Below are 21792 nucleotides of genomic sequence, written 5' to 3' on the forward strand. Positions count from 1 at the left end.
TCTTCTAGAAAATATAAATGGAATACTTACCAGCTAAAACAACTTCAGCTCCAGCAACAGCTGTTTCAGTATGATCATGTGCTGTGCATTGGTATACTCCACCATGGTGAGGTCTGACTGGCCCAAGGGACAAGCGAGACTGTGGAGCATGAAGTGGTCGACCTTCGTGTTGCCAGCTAAGTGTGACTCCTCCACCTCGACCACCATGCACTGAACAGTTAAAATGGCCGGTTCCTCCTGTACCTAGCATCTACAGCAGCAAAAGATTGGAATGAATGCTAAGCAGATAATTTATTACATAACCAGACTAGGGTGCCCGCCGTGATAAAATCTCGATATCGATGATTTTAGGCGACAAATGTAAGGGCTTATCGCGTAAAATCGACAAAATGAAAGTTTATCATGGCGTGCATCCTAAGCCTACTGATAAACAAGCAACTTACCAAAGGGTTAGGAGAGACGGTTACAGTCAGTGGCTCATACACAACCAACCGTACTATAACTCTCTGTGAAGACTCCTGTCCCGAAGAACAGGCGTATCTCGCTGCGTGATGTTCTCTAGCATTTGGGAAGATTAATGATCCTCCTCTGACAACTCCTTCTGTCGTGGCTGCTGCCCAAGTCCCGGAGGCATCCTGCCGCTGCCAACTGACGTTTAAATTTGCTATACTATGCATCTATTAAAGCCATTGATTTCGTTAGATAGGGCCCGGCTAATCTTTTGCAATATTCAACTCAATCAACTCTATTTATTAGAGACTTGAGTAAAATTTTGAACTACTTTTTGAATTTGGCCAGGGACAAATCTACATAATAAATCAATGTAAAGCATACAATAGAAAATACAATTTCTTAGAAATACTAGTACCTGACAGTGTGACTGGTAACGTGACGCATTATACAAGGTATTATCACAGTATCTCCGAAACGAGACTCGATCGAATTTAATTCGATGTTTTCAAGCCAACTGCTATCTGTTGAAGAGAGAAATCAATTAAGACTGTCAGCAAAATTAATTTAGAGTGAGCGAGCCATTTAAATGAAAACAAAAAACTGACGTTGCGCACAAAAGTAATGTTACCTACCATCATAGTAGATCTTAATTTTTTGAAAAAATATTATGCTGTCTCAGTTATTTGATTCATACTTCAAAATTCACAATTTATGTATGGCTCACTTGTGGGGAAAATAATAATAATAGCTCTTTATAACGTGAATCTTCTAAAACAAGCAGATATTGAGCGCTGACACAAACCTAAAGTTGCCAGCAAACTACTGACCTACTACGTAATTTCCATGCAGAGAACAATCTAAGTGCCCTTACCGTCTGTCGTAAGTTTCAAAGACGGACTTGGAATGTCTAGCGCCACGCAAGAGTAATCAGCCTGGATATCCGCCTGTGTCAAATCCGATCCTAGTAATAAACCCCCAGCTCCAGATATCCAACGTGAATCTGAAATGTATCTTCATTATCTCACAATGCACTATTTAATATTTAACAACACTTGAAAAGGTCGAACGTCATTTGTTTTTCTCTAAACATTACAACTCGTTCACAATTTTCAAAACGAAACAAAAGAAAATCGCATTTTTATTTTTAAAAAGAACACTTGGCCTGGATCGAAAAACCGGCCAGGTTTTTAAAAAATATTAAGTCCACAATAAAATACGTACGAGTCGAGTGGCCAGTACGAGCTGTGCGACTATTTAAAAAAAAAATGTTATTCGTATTGTTAAAACATTGTTAGCGGAGTTCTTCGATAGTGGAACAGATAAAATAAGGGCCAGTATTACCGATTCTTATTGTTACCAAACGAATAAACTTTGCTGCTTTTAGGTGACTTTATCAATCAGATAACTCTATCTGACACCTTGTGATATCACCCTGTAGTTTATCTGACAGATAACACCTTACTTCTTGGTGAAATAGACCTTTAATAATCACATTAGCTTACCTGTTCCCAAATATCCCGATGCCAACGGGAGTCCATCTTGAAGCCATGATACGTCCACCAACCCGACCTGAGGTGACACCTCACACCGCAGCACTACCGAGCCCCCCATTTTAGCGGGGGTCAGTTGCCGAGCCGTGTGGGATAGCACGTTGTCTTCCACTGATAAAAATGAAAGAGAAAAACTACGACTGTCAATTGTTTTTAATGAAAAAAAAAACATATTTTTAATTTTTATAAATGACTATGAAAGGAGGAGAGATCTAAAATAGGTTTCGTAGAGTTTGTTATTTCATCGTATAATGCGAATAATTGCGATGTATGTCGTCCCCACTCTGTAATATTAGCGATAGGTAATACAAAACGAAGACTTCTCAAAAGTTGCCAAAGGAACAAAGAGAGAAAAATAATAATAAATAAAATAATAATTGCTTCGGACATGGCTTTGTTACTTTCAATGTCGGAACCAATTACTTTAAACCTTCTTATTTTTGCCATTTCAATTTCGGGGCCTGTTTAATTTCTTTGTAATGTGGAAAAGATACGTAATGAATTTTCTTTTGAGTATTTCAGGGAAGTAATCTTCAATAATTTTCATTTCGAAGAATATCACTGAAAAGGTAAAATTAATTTAACCTTTTCTGTGGCTAACCTAGTAAAAGCTTTTAGGACAGTAAAATTAGGAGCATTAAAGTGAATAACTTCGTAATTTTTTTCATCAAATACACATAGAGAAAAATGATAAAAGACTATCATATAACATTATTTAAATTTAATATTGCATAATTTAAACTTACTTAATATTGACATGATAAGAAATGGGGTGATATTTTTAGTATTTGCCTTTATTAAATAAACTCCCTCTGAACAAATATGCAAAATAAGATAAATATTAGATAAGGTTGTTTGCATAAACAGGGCTAAATGTAAAACACCAAGTAACAGACGTAGCGCATAAATATTTCAACATCAAAGTGTCGAAGGTACTTCTTGGGAACTCATCTCAATGAGAATAAGCTTCCATTTGTTGCCTTTCAATTCTCCTTTTGTACAAAGTTTGATTGTACAAGGAAATATTAAAATATGGTAAACATACTTTTGCTGGCTCGGGTCTCGAGAATCGAGATGTTATAATACTCGAGTTGTTCTCGAACATAGTATCGGATAGGATCTCGTTAATGATAGCTCAGACAAGCTTACGCTTTTTACAGAGGCAAGTTTTGATTGTCAGAGAAAACTATAGTTATAAGTTAGAAACAGAGAAACTCATCAATTATAAATCCGATAGATTTGTCGCAATGTAAGTTAATTACTTTGTCTCTTATTTAAGAGACAAGTTTAAAACCAAATGAAAAATGTTGGTTCCCTTTTCCCTAGACTTAAACTCAGTCATTTCACGATTCACGACGACATTAAGTACTTAAGCGTTGTGCTAAAAATATCCAACCGTTCTTCAACGGAAATGCTTTATTATTTATTCCATTACTTTGTTCCCAATTTAAATGGCAGATTCTAAAACCAAACTAACAACTTGAAATACTTTGTGCCCAAACTTGGCGTGGATCACTGCCGTGTGCACTGTGCATACTGCATAATTGATATCTTAACACGTCTACATATTATCACGAAACGATTAGCGAAATTAATGAAGGATCCGTACCGTAGACATGTGATTAGAAAAATCGACTTTGCTTTTTAACTTAATTTCTGGATTCGATACCCAGGAGCGGAGTGGAGAAAAGAATGGTGTTTTCTTTCATGATATAAGTAGTGCAGTTTCCACCATACTGATTTTAGTCCAAAGAAAGGATTTTAAGGAAATTATTAATATAACAAATCAAAACATTGTTATCCGCTTCAAAATCTTGTCCACAATATCATTTGATCATTATCCACCGACGCCAAATTATTGCCATCCTATAAACAATCGGCCCTCAAAATATATAGCAATATAACTACGGGTCGAAAGCTTTATATATTTTTAATAAGGAATTCCTATAACAAGCATCATTTTTCCGAGATGGGACATAATGTCGCTCGGTCTTTAATTAAAACTTTCCGAGTCCCTGGTGGAAAAAGTAATTGGACTGAAAATATTCATCTTTTCAAATATCTCAATATTTGGGAACGCAAGGGCCGTAGATAATTATGAAAATATAAGTACGGATGAGTTTCACTGTTTATTCTATGCTAAAGTTTTTTATCTTATATTCACAATATTGACCTAAAATCTATGTTCCACTGTTTTTTCTTGAGCGAATTAGGATGTGTCAGTCTTAATAGTAAAAATCTAACAAAAACGGCGATATTTTAAAAAAAATACTGTAAATACTTTTATATGGATGAATGTGGGACCAAAGCAGAGCAGGAAACCGTGGAAATTGGAAAAACGACGGATTAATTGAGGGTAATCACATCGCTATACTGATAGCTGTCATTACGGTGTCCCTCTTGTAGGTATAATATCATGATTTTAATATTATTGGGAATTGGGATTTTGGAATTTTTAATATTTTCGTTAATATTAGGACATGACTTTTCGCTTTCGCTTACCGGGTTTTCAGTAATATTAATAAATCTAGAACATGAACCCATTAGAGTCCAGACTGGTCATCGTGTACATTTCCAATTAGTAACCGAAACAAAGAGAAAAGGAAATAAAATAACTATTATGTTCCTTCCCGTAGTAGGTACTGTTTCCAACTATTTTTTAATCTGTTTTCTTAGTGGATGGAAGAAACCTAATGATCAATTATTAATTGATTCAACTACACAACATAGATATTCAACTGGAAAACTATAAAGATAATAATATTACGAAACCCTCCAAACGCAAACTATAACTCGAACTAAACTATAAATATTGATGAACATATTTCAACAATAGACAAAAATAAGTCAAACTTTCAAGATGCAAAGTAGATAAAAGAAAGTTGCTAATACCCGTAAAAGTATTTCAATTTCTATCTAGCAGATCTAAAAGTTTCAAGTTCGTCCCACGTCAGACGGGTCTCTACCCTGTAACGCCTTAGCGTGGTTTCGAGTCTATCTGTCTTTGTCGCTCATGCTGGCTTCTCGCTTTGCGTAAGAGAGATGAAAACACGGAACGTGGAAAAACGCTGTAGAAAATAGCCCCACTGTAACGGTACAACAGCTTGCCTGCGAAGGAACATCATTCAACTTAGTGGAGATAACTTCCCTTTATTCCCGCTCGGGAAACTGAGCAACTTTTAACAAGCTTTAATAAAGAATATCCAGTCGTGTATCTAACGGATACTTTCTTAGAAACGGTTCGAGAATAAAAATAAGGTAAAAGGATGCTTCTAATACGACTTCTGAACGTTTTGAGGTTTTTAGAGGATTTGAATTTTTACTGTGCATCTTTTGTGCCTTTTGTAAACAATTAACATCAGTACTTTATACGATATAAACATTTCTATGTATGGAATGATCCTGATGACATTATAGAGGAAGAACCAGTGAATTTTATAAAAGCTGAAAGTTTGTCAGCGCAAGCTCCCAACATAGGCAAGACGTTGGACCGTCCATGTAGCTTTGGCAGCTACGGCATACATATGACATGCACACTCAAACCAATGCCAGCACTTAGTAATGAACCCTGAGACTTCGTATCGAAACTCCCTTATGGACATGCCCAACAAAAGGAAAGTTGGCCTGTTACGAACTCACTCTAATGTCATTTTTAATCCCTTAATTAAAAGTTTTCCGTGTAAAAAACTCGGGAGGCCGTCGGCTGTTTTTCATTTTATTCCATATTTCCACGCTGTAACGGAAAGTTAATTGGTCCAACTCGTCTCGAAGTTGTAATTTGTTTTGCCCTCTCGTACATCTGTTTATTGCAAGACTGTTGTTTGCCAGTTTTTATAATTTTATTTCCATTATATCTCGCTAAATGATGCCGGCCCGCGTCAATGGTGAATGTAATTATGCTAACTCCGTTGTTCCATCTTGTTACATTGTTTTATCTGGTGTAAATAAATTACCTCGCCCTGAACATGCTAATTCGCCCATTACAAGTTCATGGTATGCTAACCAGGCGGGCACAATTGAACAGCGAAATTGCAGGAAAGTAATTGAATATTCTGCGATAAAGTTGCGGCCTAAAACGTTTTAGCGCCATTTAATCTTGACTTTGAGACTTTGAATAATTTATTAACACTTTTATGTGCTTACTTATCATTGCTCTCAAGTTTATTCCCGTATGGAAGTTCATGAATAATGCGCGACATCTTTCCTTTACATATTAGAGCAACTACAATGTTTTTATTATCTTTGTGTATCAATAGTAGTAATAATAAAATAGGTTTTATAGTTTTAGCGACAGAGCTCGATTCACTAGGCTCTAATCAATAGAAATTATGCTAGGCATCCAAAAGCCAGTACATGATTTACGTATAAATGTGATACGTGATACATTGGAGCGTCAATTCTACTTCCACTCACCTGGTTGCAGCAGCACTGGCCTGGATAGCACGGTGCCGGCGCGATTAGAAGCCCTGCACCTCAGGATCGCTCCACCACCACCACTGTTCGCATCCAAGAGTGACCTTCTTGCGCCCAGCACCAGCTTGCCGTCTGAGAGGACGTGCCTGTAGACAAAAGAAAAAGTAACTTAAACTACCATTGTGGTTTTCTTCTTCTCAGTCGGTACAATCTTGTCAGAGTGGTCGCGGTCATTCATTGTGGATCTCGATGAGTGATGTTCCGCGCAATACTACTTCCACTTACATTGTGGTATTACAGGACTCGAAATAGATATTTGGCAGACAAAGATTCCGATGATCAGCAAACAGTTTCGTATTTACCTATTTGATAATAGCTCTACATATTAGATAAGTACCTACTTATCTTTCAGGAACCGGTGAAACTGGCCCAAATCTCATGCCAAGAGAGATGAAACGGTTTATGGGTATTATTTAGGGTATGATTAGTTTGATATTTGTTTCAATTCGTCAAGCTAATTTTAACCGCACGTTTTTATTCAGACTTGTCAAACATTTATTTAGATATGATTCGTAGAAGTATTATTTCTATTTTTGTACGAAAAAGGTATACATATAAGTAATAGTATAATCATGACGTGTAACAACTAAAGACGAGATTAGGTGTGTATTTTATTTTTATTAAAGACGAGATTAGGTGTGTATTTTATTTTTATTCTTATCAAATTCTATTCTAGAGATTCGCTACGACTTACAAAGATTTCTCTTGTTTATGTTTATTTATTCGTGAAAAGAAGTATTTGCCGTAATCTCTTTAGTAGCTTTGAGATTACTGAGAGACAAACGCGACGGTAGACTTTAATTTAAAAATGCCTGAAAAGTCTTTTAAAACCTTTTTCACACCACTGTGCTGTATAAATGTGGGCAAAATGTTGTAATAAAAAATTAAAACCATTAAATGGCATGAGATGAAACTTTTTGATGACGCTACAAGGCTATTAATGAAAATCAATGATGTGTACTGCTGAACGTTTTTTAAATTTAACCAACTTTTTTATTGTTTACCGTCATCGTATTTTTTTTTATTATTGTGTTTTATACAAAACTGAAATATGCCAAATTATGTTATGATTGCGACCGCCAAAATTATAAGGATGCTAAGTTCATCAGACATAAAACATCACTTACCACTCCACTCAAATGTTCTGAGCCCTAAAGGCGCGTCCTTACATGAGAGTGAGTGATATGTAGAGCATCGTCAGCCTCCTTGCAACATTAAGTTTTACCTTAAATTGGCGGAAGTAGGAGCTTTATTTATAAGATCCTCTGCGCAAATTAAAATTAGAGCAATATGGTTTCGTTTTTGCCGATAATTCCATCATGAGCACACTATATCGAGCGGGCCTTCTTCTAAGAAAGATCGAAAAAGATATTTTCGAAAATGATCCCTTGTCCAGCCTCACAGCTCATTCTCACTCACGTACACACTCAAATTCTCACTCAGATAGCCATAATCTAGTGTGAACGAGCCCTTAGATCCTCCGTATCAGCGCAGCGCAGCCGGGGAACTAAGTTATAAAACAGTTATGACGGAGAAACTTCATTTCCTAACTTACCACGTTCTGGCAATTTGACGCCGGGGCGACACCTCGTATCGTAATACAAGTAAGAATTCTTATACTCTTGAAGTGTCATCATATCATATCTAAGTACTGTCCTTCTTCTTCTCAGCACTAGCCCAAACACAGATCACAGAAAGTAAAGGGAGATGTAAAAAGGGGGCGGGGCCGGTGTCGCAGCAATATGCCCAAAAACAGAACACATTGCTGCAGACGTCATAATGTAAACAGTTTACATTGCTGCGTATTACTATTGCGTAATACATTATTTTTCTTTGGTAATACTAAAGATTATTCGAACATTGAGTACTCATACCGCAGTGGATAATGAGTGAATGTCAATTTCTAATGCGACACTGAGTTTCGAAATCAGCGCAATATCATAATTGCTAAAAAATACTGCGATATGTGTACTGTGTACTCTTTAAAAAATCATGAATTTTAGACAATAATATTATTATCTAACTTACTAACAGTTTTCATTAGCAATCATAATTATCTAAAACTTTCTTTTCTTGAAATAATAACTGGATTGAAAAAAAGAAGATACAAAACTTTATATCTATAACGGCGTTGGATTAAGACTTCTTACGTTCTCATAATGAAAGACGACAAAAAGATATATTGCATCTTATATCATGTAATAACTCGTGTATAAAATGAGACATCTATCACCCTCAACATATCTTATTATTTCTGTGTGCTGATCGATCAACGCCAATTTTCTTCTGACATAAACATTATTTCATACATTTTATTAAGAAACTCAAAATTACAGAGAAACCTTATTTTCGCTCCATTATTTTAGTGAGCACTCTTTCAATAAATATTAGGATCAAAACAAATTGATTGATTTACGTTTACTAAATGATTATTTCATTATTTAATTGGTACTTAGTCCAATTTCATTAATAAGAGATCATGATTGATGATCAAATCGAACATTCGTCAAAATAGTGGCAGATTCAACTATAGACGATGGCACGTCAATTTTTTTCCACAACGTGCAGTGTACCAACGGTGATTACTTAAATAGTTGTAACAGAAACGATAATGTTTGATCATGGGCATACTGTACCTACCTACTAAATGTAGAGTTCAAAAATGGTAACTAAACCAAGTCGATACGTCTGAAGTCGCGAATGGCCCAAACTGCGAGTATACCGAACTGATAATAAACCTCCAACTTCGCAGGTAACAGACTTTGTCGCTAGTCAACAAGCAACGCCGCGATGGCAATCGGGTAGGGTTCACACTTCACTTTGAATTTGAAGCTTTAAAATTGTTTAAAATCATGTTTTCTAATAATATGTAAAAGTTGTCAAAATGCCAACCCATAGCGCCGACATGACTTAACTGATACCCTGTAACAATCAATAGTTATGGTATATACTAGCGGCTGCCCGCGACTTCGTATGCGTGGATCCCGTTTTACCCTCTTAGGGGTGGAGTTTCGTAAAATCCGTTCTTATTGAGAACCTACGTTCTAAAAAGACCCCCATGCAAAATTTGAGACTCCTAGCATTTGTAGTTTCTGAGATTTCGTGATGTCAGTCAGTCAGTCAATCTGTGACCTTTCGCTTTTATAACTATAGATTTATTCCTAGTTATGATAAATTGAATAACACAGAAAAATCTTTTCATTAGTTACAAGAATATTCAGAAAAAATAAATAGGATTCAAATTACGAAAAATATGCGGAAAGTTTTCTTCTGACATCTTATATTTTGTATGGGATTGAAGGACTCGTAAGAACTACTTAATATATTATGCTACAAAGTTGTCCCTCGCAAGATCCAAGAGGGATATTATTACTCCTAGTGACCTCCGAAGCCATTGACTCGGGATCAAACCTCTCCATATGTTGAAAACCCTACTGCCACATAACAAGTTCGTATCATGGCTGAAAGATCAGAATTCGATCTTATCCCTTTGAGATAAAGTTCACAGATGTTATTACCCTTCCTTAGCTGTTTGCCATGCGAAAACTTTGTCCCATCGACGCGTGAAGGGAAGGCAACACTTTGTAAAAATGATAATTTTTAAAATCGACTTGAATCAATACAAAGTAAATAAAACATTATTGTTTGTGAACACAATAGTATGGCTTTAGGAACAAAACGATGACAATATTATGGACTTTCCAAACATCCGTTGTAAGGGAACGATTTAGTTTTTATTTTATTAAGTAGGTAGGTATATTTTAATACCATGGCGACAAAAAAGCCGTTGCTTACCAAAGACAGAAAAAAATCGAATCTCAGTTTTCAACTGTTTGATACTCTGATATCGATCACGAAAACTTGAATATCGATTCGTCGATTAATCGATTCTAGATCGCCATCCCTAAGACCCGAATCAACGCGTCTAACGTGTTCCGAACCAATGTTCATTATCATATTCCTTTGTATGTAGTGTCGAATGCGAAGATTTGCCGTTTTACGACCACAAGATCATTTGTGGGAAAACTTGAAATAGCAGCGAATCGCATTTTTATGTGCTACGTGAAATGTAACGTTACTTTGTTACGTCGAAGATAAGAAGTATGTATGTTTTTGGTTAGCGAAGGAGGAGGCTGATATTTGTTCATAAGAGAAGAAACCTACCGGGTTACATTTTTGGATGTTAATGAAAAAAAAAAGGAAAAGGATTTCCCCGATAATACACCCTTGTATTGTACCTAGTTCTTTTCTTGTAACAGTAAAAATGTGCATAAATAAATAACACCAAACCGTTGTTCTTTTTTAGGGTTCCGTATTTGTAGGCACTGAATACGCTCAACACGACATCACTGCTATACGTCGAGTATACTATCAGATCTATATAAATATTATATTGTACTCTATAAATACCACATTGAACTTTATGTTATACCTAATTCCTTGAAGTCCCCGAAAAAACATTCCTGTACTTCTAATAGCTCGTTAGTGAACGATAATGATTTAGCGACACGTGTGATTAATAAAACTGGGTCTCAAACCAAGACAGATGTACAAAAACATTTTTTTAGAAACAACTATTCTACTAGCTTTTACCTATTTCAACAATGTGAAATCATAACCAAAATAGACTTAGGTAATTTTTTTTTTAGTTCTTCTCTATCTCCTCTACTTATGTACTCTCTGCTGCCACATAAATTGGTTAATTTGATGTCTATATTATTCTTACTCGCAATAAGACAGCTAAAATCTAACTAAAATCCATATTAAATATTAAGTAATAAAACATAATAATTATGTAAGTTCGTTTGAAATTAATTGAGATTTTGTGAAAAACTAAGGCATTTTCTGTTATAAAAACTTACACGAACATTGCTAATGTAAAAAAAATCATACGCCCGAATACGATGCAAATAATGTTCTGAGCAGGTATCGCGACAACAGATCATCATAATATAATCAACATAATATGATTTGATGGATGCCGTCAGCCCGCATAATAAAAATTCGTCACACAAACGCATTACTTCCCGGGAGTAATTCGCGACAATAAATCACAGAGAGGAAAAAACAAATCCGCGGAAAAAATGCAGAGTCTATTACGAATACACATTACGTTCCTCAACTCCGCAATCGATCTTCCAGATTAGTTTAGAAATTGGGAGTTAGCGAAGTTAGGGAGACGACGGGTCCATTAAATAAACTACTCGAACTTCACCTATATTTTACAAGAAAGCTATACGAGTCAAGTTAATATTTACTGCGAACACCCGTCGCGAATGTTCATTCTATTATATTCGCGACCGTTGCGATTCTTGGAGTTGGGGCGTTGGCTGGAACAATTAACAAAGTTGTTAGTGCTCACTTTGGAGTTACTTACGTATAGTCTGGATTAATTAGACTCGTTTCAATTGTTTCCTGAACGAGTAAAGCAACTTTTCAATTGGGATTCTATGAAATGCTTTGAAGTGGGATATAAACAAGAATTCTACGCAATTTTTTATAAAATACCTACACAACTAGAAAGTTCTTGACTTGTTCTCACCTGATGGAAAGTGATGATTTTGTGCAACTGTAATATTATGTACTCGTAGATGCACCCAATAAATAGGAAGTTAGCCGCTAAAAGAAATAAACCCAGAATCTTTAATTGCTACGATGTAACGGTATTCATCCTCATTTTCTTAGCTCTATTTATTTATCTTCTAGAAAAATTGCGTGTCGAAACAATGGAAGCAAGAAAGTTTTGGTTAATGACCAACAACAGCCCGACTCCGGCAACTTCTGTATTTTTAAAAAGATCTTGTGTTAGTGGCTCGAAACTTAAGACTACTTGGCTAAGAGACATTTTATAAGTTGCCAGTACAACTTTTTCTGACTCTATTTAAGGCTGGGAAGTTCGTTAATGACTTCGGAAAAAATGCCGCGATAAAAAATTAAAATGTTGTCGGCAACGGAGCTTAAGTGTAGATTGTTACATTGTCTTTTTATCTTATCAGATATTATGGATACTTACATTTTATAGCCGATTACAGTGAATTTTGCTTATGAGTTTTCTTTCCATAACACCGTGGAGCCATATTTATTCTATTTACTCAAATTAAGTCCCAATAATGCGATCCCTTATTCCTTAAATAACATTATGCGTACTAATTAATACCTATCATGGCCTAAATCCAAGCATTTAATTATGTAGGTACTGAATCCGAGTATTTCACGTAACTAACAAAATATCAATAAACGTTATAATTATTGCGAAAATCATTAACCCAAAACCTTATTTCGTTAGTGTCCAACCGAAATATGGCTATGCGTAACTAACATTTATAGGGAAGTTTGGCAATCACAGCGATAATGGAACGTCGAATTCCATCAAGTATCCCCGTTCCCCACCATCTACCGAACAAAACATTCCATTAGGCCGCAAACAATTGGTCTCCCGGATAATATTAAACTGACCTCGCCTACGGGTTTCTTTTTTTCTATTCCATTACGGAAGTTTATTTGGCGCGATCGAATCACAGCGGAATGTGTGAGCTGGGTATTAGGTAGTACCTATTCAATAAGAGTAACGTGAACGTCTTTTTGTGACTATTTATTTCAATAAAATATTTTTATACGATATGAAATGCACAATTTAATGCAAAGCTTTACTTACAGAAAGTTGCTTAACATAGCACTTTTTTCCTCCGTAGGGATATCAGAATGGTTATGCAAGACTCACTGAACCCAGTGAAACTATACTTTGTGTACCTTTATTTTTAACTTCAGGAGTCATCTTTTCAATCATTGCAGGAAAGTAAATCACCATCGTAATATTCATAACTTTATTATGCAGACTATAATATTATTGGTAAGATGGTCTCAAATCGAAATTGAAAGAACTTTTCATCGCTATTTTCGTAACAATAAATTGTGGTTGGGTAACCACCGAGATAATTTAGCAACGAAACGAAATAACATTCTCATGCTTTATTTTTGATTTTTTTATAGCTAACTTTAAAAATTTACTACTTAATTTCCTAATTCCCTCATCAAAACATAATAAAACTGTCACTCAATTTAAAAACCAAGTTCGCTTTCCGTTGCTCTCTCTATCCCACGCTGACATATAAATTAATAAGTGTGTCTTTATCTGAAACCCGAGCCCCTAGCCCTATATAATACATCAGCCGTCACCATAATCGTTTATTTCACGCCCAATTTGGCTTGCTCTTAAGCGCTTTGTATCAATTTGAGGGCTCTCCACATAAACGCTATGGGAGCGGGCCGGTTCTACCGCTGAATTACGTAGAAGAGCCTCATTTGTACCGCTCTTTGTCGACACTTACCACAGATAATGCAAATAACTCTTCACTTTAAACATTTACATTGTGTGGTTTTAGACGTGTGTTAGATATAACGAGGTGTAAGTGGTTCTTTAGTGCCACTGGTACATTTACTTAAGGAAATTGTGTAAGCTCTAGGGGTAGTTTTCCTAATAAATTAATTAAGTAATAAAGTAAAGTTAGAATAAGTATCTAAGCAAGACCTTTTAAACTTCTCATGATGAAACGCGTTAGCCTCCCAGGTGGCCGGCCATCAGACGTGTCAAAATGCTTCATTAACTTACCTCCAGCCTCAGCAGGTAGCAATTGGCCCTCACAGGTAGCCCAGTGGATGTCAGGCAGTGGATAGCCAACCACCGCAAGTGCGACAAAAACTTCAACAACTTATCGCAAGTCAGGTATGGTAGTAACAAATTGTCCTTCAGAGGTAACCCAGTGGATGTCAGGAGGTGGAAGGCCGGTAGCCCGACAGGCTGCGTAAGACCCCGGTTTACTAGCTACACTGAACGCGTCAAAAACTTCAATAACTTACCGCAAGCCAGGTATGGTAGTAACAAGTTGTCCTTCAGAGGTGACCCAGTGGATGTCAGGCGGTGGATGGCCCGTAGCCCGACAGGCCGCGTAAGCTCCCCGGGTAGCAGGCCACAGCAACCGTGACGGTGGCTCCATCGTGAAGTGTGGCCGCTTGTCCCCGGTACCGGCCGCTTGGGCCACGGCCAATGCGACCAGAACAAACGCATGCTCTGGAAAAGAAGAATCAAATTAGCTTTGCTCTGAAAGACTTCACACTTTAGGTTGTTTAGCTTAACCCTAGAAAGAAAGGTTAATACATATTTATTTATATTTTATGAAGTTGAAATTGAAAACTGTAGCATTTACTCGTTTTAGTTCAAGTTTACATCTGGTGAGCTATTCATAATAATTCTTATACTTAACATAGATTTTAAGTGATAAAGATCTCATCTCATTGATGAATCTTAATTAAAAAAGCTTTTGATAATAGCTATGGGTGAAAATAATGAAAGTAGGTAATAATTACACTTCCATCAAGAGCTAGGACAGGTGAGTAGCAAGAACACTTTGACTAATTGAATTCCAAGCAGTTATTTGTTTTCTTGCGACGCGGCTGAGACGAGATTAAAGCTCATAGGGTCCGGTGTCAGGCTGAGTCTAGACAAATCGTCATGTTCCAAGGATAGGCAATATATTCAGTTCTAGTTACAGTTCTAGGAGTTGTAATAGCTCATATTTATCTGTCTTATGATAACAACTGACAAACGACCTTACTACAACATAATAGTTTAGTTATTATGTAATGGTATTATCGCAGCAGGAATACATAGCTTTTCTATAAGTTGCATTAGTCGGTTTCGTCATACTTAGGTACTCCGCGCTGTGGATAATGCTCTCAACACATTTTAGTACAAAAGAACTGCTTATGACGAAAACTATGTAGTTCATATAGTAACATGTGTTACGTTAAATGTGATAGTACCATCTGATAGTAAAGTATGACCTTAACCTGTCTCTATTAGATCGGATCCTGATCCTGTTATTTTTACTATTTTTCAAAGTCTACATTCTTCTAAAACACTTTCCTAACTTCGTTGACTATTTGTTTTATGTATGTACATATTATATGTGTTTCCATGTAGCAGCAAAATATACGTGTTTCTATTCTATTCTAAATTCCGTGTCTCAGAAATCGTAGAATTCGTTTATTGTTCCACACGCTTCAAAATAAAGCAGCAACTTACGCTTCCCGTTAATATTATGTGCGAAGCGAACCCTGCACACATGTGTAGTTTTATTGCTCGCGCTAACAAAGGCATGCATTGTTTCCAAGAGCGTTGCAGGAGTCACAGCGATTCAGTCTGCTCTTCAAGCCGTTAAAAATACTGAATTCATATGAAAAAGTTATGAAGCAAACTGTTGCTAGGACAAGTGGTTGTGATGTTTGAAATTGAGATGAGATCTTTTAAAGCGTCTATAGTGAAGTTAGCGAGAAGCATTAGGGTGCAAAAAACGCAGGTCCTTGTGGAAAATCCTTATGGAGGCTTAGAAGTAGTCCATAAGCGAGTCATAGTGTCATAGCCATAATGAGGTTATTAATTAATTAAATTAATATATTTAATTTAATAATAAAAAACCTGAGATAAATTAGTCAATGGAAAAGTTTTAAGTCCTGAAACAGACGATTTTTTCAAGTGTATCATGTTCTGGATTTTCTTTTGTTCACTGCTCTGTCTTTTGTTCGAAAGTAATCACAACGTGTAAAGTCCATTCACGCCTTGTATGTAATTATTCAAGCGAATTTAAATTTCATGGTGTGCGAAATTTCGTTTTAAAAAGCTCGCTTTCAGCAGTTTCGGTGCTTTCGGCAAGTGGGTCGCAATATAGCGCAGGCCTTACCACCGACCCGCGTTATACTGACCCTCGAAAACTGGGTTTGGCTGTAATGTAGCTCTAAAAATGAGTTGAATAGGTCTGGAGGAAAAGGCTTTTGCTGCGCAGTTTACTTACTTATTGTTTTTTGAATAAGGGCAGGAGTTTCGGCTTTTGAATTCTTATAAGACCCGCTCCTGAATCTGAGAACATTACTTTTTCTTAATCAAATAAGATAGACATACCTATTTAATACTTTCATATTCAACATAATTCATCAAACACCCCATGCCCCCAAACAAAGTTTTGTTATGTCCCTGAAATGCCCATTTCCACGAAAAGATCCGCTTTCACAGTAATAGCTAAGCTACATAATATTATGTGTCTCAGACACAAAGGTTTTATTTATAGTACTTTCCTTAGATCTGTACAAAGTATATTAGCAGGCGCTCACGCTCAGACGATATTGCGCGAAGGCCTTGTATGACCACTCATGTGGAAATTGGTTTTGTGCATCCGAACCTTTCAAAACAACTACAGACATAAAAGGTGACCTTGAAACTATTATAGTCTATATTTAATAGAACTAATCTTTTGTTTTTACCAAGAAATATTCAGGAATGAAATAAATAATCTATTTATTGCTAAAATAAGTCTGTATCTGACTGTGAGTTTGCTACGTTTTCTCCACTAAACTACTGAAACAAAGAGTCTCAAAATAGTGAAAAAGCTATTTTAAACTTTGACCCATTACTTTTCATATTGCGAGTAAGTTGTTAAATACTTATTATTACTTTAACTTTATTAGTAAAAAAATATATACTCGTAATTTTGAACACTAGACTGAAAATACCTTCCGACATTGACGTGAAACTAAAGTAAGTTATTGAGTGAAAAATCATGTTTTATTATAGAAGTTATTGGCTAACTCGATAACTAATTGGCATGGCTAATTTGGAACGACATCTACTACGGGTTTGTTTGTTTACTTTATTTCTAGCCTGCGTATTTTTCCTTCTTCTTTAAAAATATTTTTCTCAATGATAGTTCGTTCGACAAATTCGAGGAAATAAATGTCCTTTCTGAAGAAAACAAAACGCTTTGCTCACCTGTTGAACGACGCTTATCACAGAAGGGTTCAATTCGGACAACGTTCGAAAATCCTAAGTACGGTCCTCGCAAATATACTGCAAGCTAGCGATAGACGAAGCGATTTATGCGACCCACCAGCGACACCGCACTAAATCTTGGAAATCACGATTAACTGCACATGCACGCTCTTTTAACATTTTCAGCGGATTTCGTTTCATATTTTCCGAGATTTAAACTGCAAGATGGATGGTGGCGTCATTGGATTACGCTTTTGGGATACCTGTAGGATTCTCTTGGGGTACGGCTGATAATGATCGTATTCTTTAAGTATTTTCAGGACCTACACACAACTACAACGCGAACTAAACTTTTGTATGGCTTTTTATTGAATTTTTAATGTTATGAATGTTAATGAAGATTTATAATTTACTTGAAAAAATCTATATCCCCAGATGTGACTTGAGTCCACTTCTTTCATTTGTAGGACGTCTGCTCAAGATATGATATTTTCAGTGTGTTATAAGCTTACGCTGCTTTTTCAATACAATTAAACTAATTACCTATTACAATGGGTCTATATGGAGCAGCTAATCAATATTCCTACTAAGCAACTAAGTAACTATATTAAGATATTGTACCCATTCCAAATGTGTCTATTAATACCCCTTAGTAGTTTGCTTTGTCCTGAAAGCTTAATCACTTAAAGTTATTTGCCGACTCTGAAGTTAGGATCGCACTTGAAAAACTAAATTGATTAATTCCACGTCACACTCCACCGAACTCGGAGCTACGTCATTTGGAGCAAAACCACTATTAGTTTTCTAGTTCTAAACTTTTGTGTGGCTTTCCTTGTGGATAACTTTTGGCGCGCGACCGCATTTGGTCCGGTTTAGGTACAGACAACAGCCATAAGACTATTTCGTTATAAAATAAACCCTATTAGAACTACATAAGACCCTTCAGTGTTTAGCTTGAAGTGAGGTCGTCTGTACAAAAACTTATTTACCTACTCAAAGTTAATAAGTTTATGCTTGCGGTTGCCAGATTGCCAACTTTGGTCATAAATAAGTTTCACGTGAGAGTTAATTTTTCCAAGCATAAAATCCATCTAATAATCCGTCCTGCAAATATCCATTTGCTATAAAAAGAGCTTGAAGTTCGTCAGTAAAGATCTTAGGTTAGATTAGGATTATATGAAAATCTAGAAATATTGTTCAAATAATGAGAGTTGGTAAAAGACCCTTTGATTTTTAATACTTTTCCTAAATGGATGTTCTAATTTTAGATAATGATATTTTTTAAACAGTAGTATGTTATATAACTTAACTAACAAAGACTTGTCATGGTCATATTGACGGATAGTGAAGATCAAAAACACAGATTTTCTAGAATCCTTATATGTATGTTACATATACTTAAACTACATAGAAACTTAACTCAAAATCTGGAGGCAAATTATTTGTAATTGATTAAAAGCAAACTCTGAGACGTAGATTATAAATGAAGGATCTTATACAAATGGACGACTGGAAGGCAAATATTTTGCGTCTAAGACTCGACCGGCTCCACAGTTTAGTTATTCGCAGCAAACTCAGTAATGTTTTAATAATACGCTGCTGAGATTATATCACTTTCTAAAATATCTTGATTAAATTACATTTAAAGTGGATCTACTCTGAAAATTGTAAGAGCTCTATGATTATAGGATGAAATACGAATACTTATTTCAATATTGAAAACGCTTTAACGACGTTTAGATTACCAGGATCTCGAATGTCTATCAGGCAGGATTAGAAACTTTGGGAATGGATGTCAAATCGACCCTTAGTAATTAATTACACTTAGTTTAGGTGATATACGGGTTCCCTAAACCCACGTTTAAGTGGGTAATGGCTAAGTTCAAACCAATATCTCTAGAAGTAGCTCTAACAGTCATCAATAATAATTATTTAAACGCAAAGACACTCCACGCGATGGATTTTAATGAAAATTTACACTTATAAGTACTTATTATATTAGAATATCACTTAGGTAGGTATTACTAATATTTCAAAATCTGGTCACTTTTAAAAAGTTTGTAGCACACTATTGTGCTAGGTGCCATCATTTAAATTAAAGCAAAAAGAGGTTCGTAGAAAACTTATAAATCGACATCATCATTAAAGATTATTCGAGTAGAGGCTAATTAAATTGAGGTCCATTAATGAATGAAGAGATTTAATTTAAGTTTTCAAATTAAAATAACATCAAAAACATTTTTGTGTACAGTTTAATTTGATAAAAGAGTCTCTTATCTTTTGCTGACTCTTAATAAAAAAAAACATATAAAAAGTAAATCTCAAGTAATTAAAAAATACTAACCCTTCATGATTTACAATCGGTACCAGCAGTTCAGAAAAACCACACAAAATCCAGCCAACATCTCACCAACGAACTGTCCACTATACTGTCCCATGTCTTTGATTTAAAAATAAATTTCAAAAAAAATAAAAAAAGTTTGAATTAAGAACGCAATATCGCGAGTTGAGAAAGTTTTCCCTCCATTTTGGCGCGACGAGGCGCGTGCTACCCTCACCGCGGGCGGTGTGAGACTGGTAGGGCAGGCGAGTGGCGCTTGGCGCATAGGGCGGGCGGACGAACTTTCCGCCACCAACTTTGGATTTAAAATAAAGTTCCACGTATAATGGATGATGAATGACGCTCCAATGGACTCCGTCACTTTGTTGCGTCCGTAACAAGTTAGCGAAATGAATGGGCATCAGTTGTTACTGTCAAGGTTGATAGATATCTTTTGTTGAAGGTTTTTCTACCTTTTGCTCTTGTGTCGTGCTTCGCAATGTAACGTGACGTGTTACATAGTAGTATTATAATGAATTTAGCTGTTATTTTTTACGTAAAGTCTTACTTACTCCTTTATTTGTTTCTTTTTTAATCTAATTCTTCTAAAACAACACTTCTACTTCATATTGTTTTTTTTTTTGTTGGAACTAGTTTGATGGATGGATTAATCGCTAACACTTTTTAGACTGCATCACATTGTGATCACATTTTTTTATTAGAATACATATACGGACCTCTTAGCTGTACATTTCTATAAAAAGTGCCTCACCCATTTGTCCACGCTGCAATTTGAAATAATAGATCCTACCAAAGACAAAGGCTTCACCGCTATTCTCAAAATAGCCGTTTGAATAGAACCTCCTTATTTCAAAGTTCTATTGAAATGGAAACATTTAATTGCAAACTGTGAGTGGACGCAGTTGCATTGAAACACAGACCACTTAGCGCTAGGGACTCCACAATAATATTTATTTCGTTTTGAAAAATGCTGATTCAAACCAATTAAATACATCAACAACGTGCATAAAGTAGGTACAGAAGTGTACAGACGTACAACTTAAGAATGTGAATGAGACTACATTATTATGGCCTAAAATAAAAGCTTGATCATTAGACCACAATGTAGTTTAAATATGAGAATCGCGTCGATTGCTTAGAAGAGCTATCCTAGCTCTAATAAAAACAAACATCAATCACCCCTATAACATGTAGATAACTATGTTTAAAGAAATTGTGTATTTATACATACGAGACACGAGCATTACCTTAGTGTACTTGTAAAATATCCGTAGGCGAGTAAGTTTTGAACTGATAGTGATGACGTAAGAGTTTATAACTACTTACAGCCTACAGTATACATATTAACGGAGAAATGTAAGGTAGGATTAGTGAGTGGAGGAATCGCATTCCACGCGAGTTGAGTCTAACACAAACAACACATTAGAAAGGTATATAATTCAAGTATAAAGATCGAATCTTTGCTTGGCTATGCTGTTGCTGATGGCATCTACTCTCGTCGCACGATCTATATGGATATATTTGGTTTTAAAAGCAACACGCGGCGTCTATATCCACTGGATTGTGTAGTCTGAGCATTCAAATCATCGCATGCCGGGTATTACCGGACTAAACCGCTTTTCGGATGAAATGGTGGACGTGGAAATTAATTTGAAATTACTCGCCGGTTTTAAGTATTCAGTAAATTGAGGTTTCATACTAAAATAATTACTCGCAACTTGTTTTCATACTTGTGATTCATTATGGCTAAAGAAGGATTCGGTTTTACACTGTTACTTGTACTCTTATTCTATCTGTGTAAACACGGAATGATTACCAAAAATCCGCAATTTTATTTATTTTGTCAGAATGAAAACCCTTGTCCAAACGTATAATAAAGTTATTTCTGTCGAAAATAGCCTTTGCATGCGGTAAAACCCACCCACCCACAGTCCTCCTACACAAATTTCTTTAAATTATATTACAATTTTGACTACAATTACAATGTGACTCTTTTAAATCTGGATTCCGAAGCCCGTAACAATTTTCACAAACATTTTACATTAATACTTTGTATTAGAGTATCGGTCATCAATCACTTAAGTGCCTATCCATAATAAATATCAGGTCGTCCCAGAAGAATATCGATCTTATTCAATCCACCTTAAGAACTCTGA

The 21792-nt window shown here is 35.8% G+C and overlaps 1 protein-coding gene across 1 annotated transcript in view; it reads right to left on the reverse strand.

The window, feature by feature from the left end:
* LOC114351407 (Down syndrome cell adhesion molecule-like protein Dscam2) overlaps positions 1-19756 on the reverse strand; it is a 34154-nt gene extending 14398 nt beyond the window's left edge. The window contains exons 1-8 of the mRNA XM_028302618.1: positions 19640-19756; positions 14334-14544; positions 6417-6562; positions 1956-2114; positions 1325-1453; positions 869-974; positions 444-648; positions 31-250 (exon numbers count right to left, since the gene is read on the reverse strand). Coding sequence (XP_028158419.1) covers positions 31-250; positions 444-648; positions 869-974; positions 1325-1453; positions 1956-2114; positions 6417-6562; positions 14334-14544; positions 19640-19646 — 1183 coding nt within the window. The 5' untranslated portion in view covers positions 19647-19756. The remainder of the gene's footprint in view (positions 1-30; positions 251-443; positions 649-868; positions 975-1324; positions 1454-1955; positions 2115-6416; positions 6563-14333; positions 14545-19639) is intronic.
* Positions 19757-21792: the final 2036 nt, after the last annotated feature.

Source organism: Ostrinia furnacalis, unplaced genomic scaffold (genome assembly GCF_004193835.3).
Source record: "Ostrinia furnacalis isolate ACB-3 unplaced genomic scaffold, ASM419383v2 OfSCF1132, whole genome shotgun sequence".
NCBI classification, from domain to species: Eukaryota; Metazoa; Arthropoda; class Insecta; order Lepidoptera; family Crambidae; genus Ostrinia; species Ostrinia furnacalis.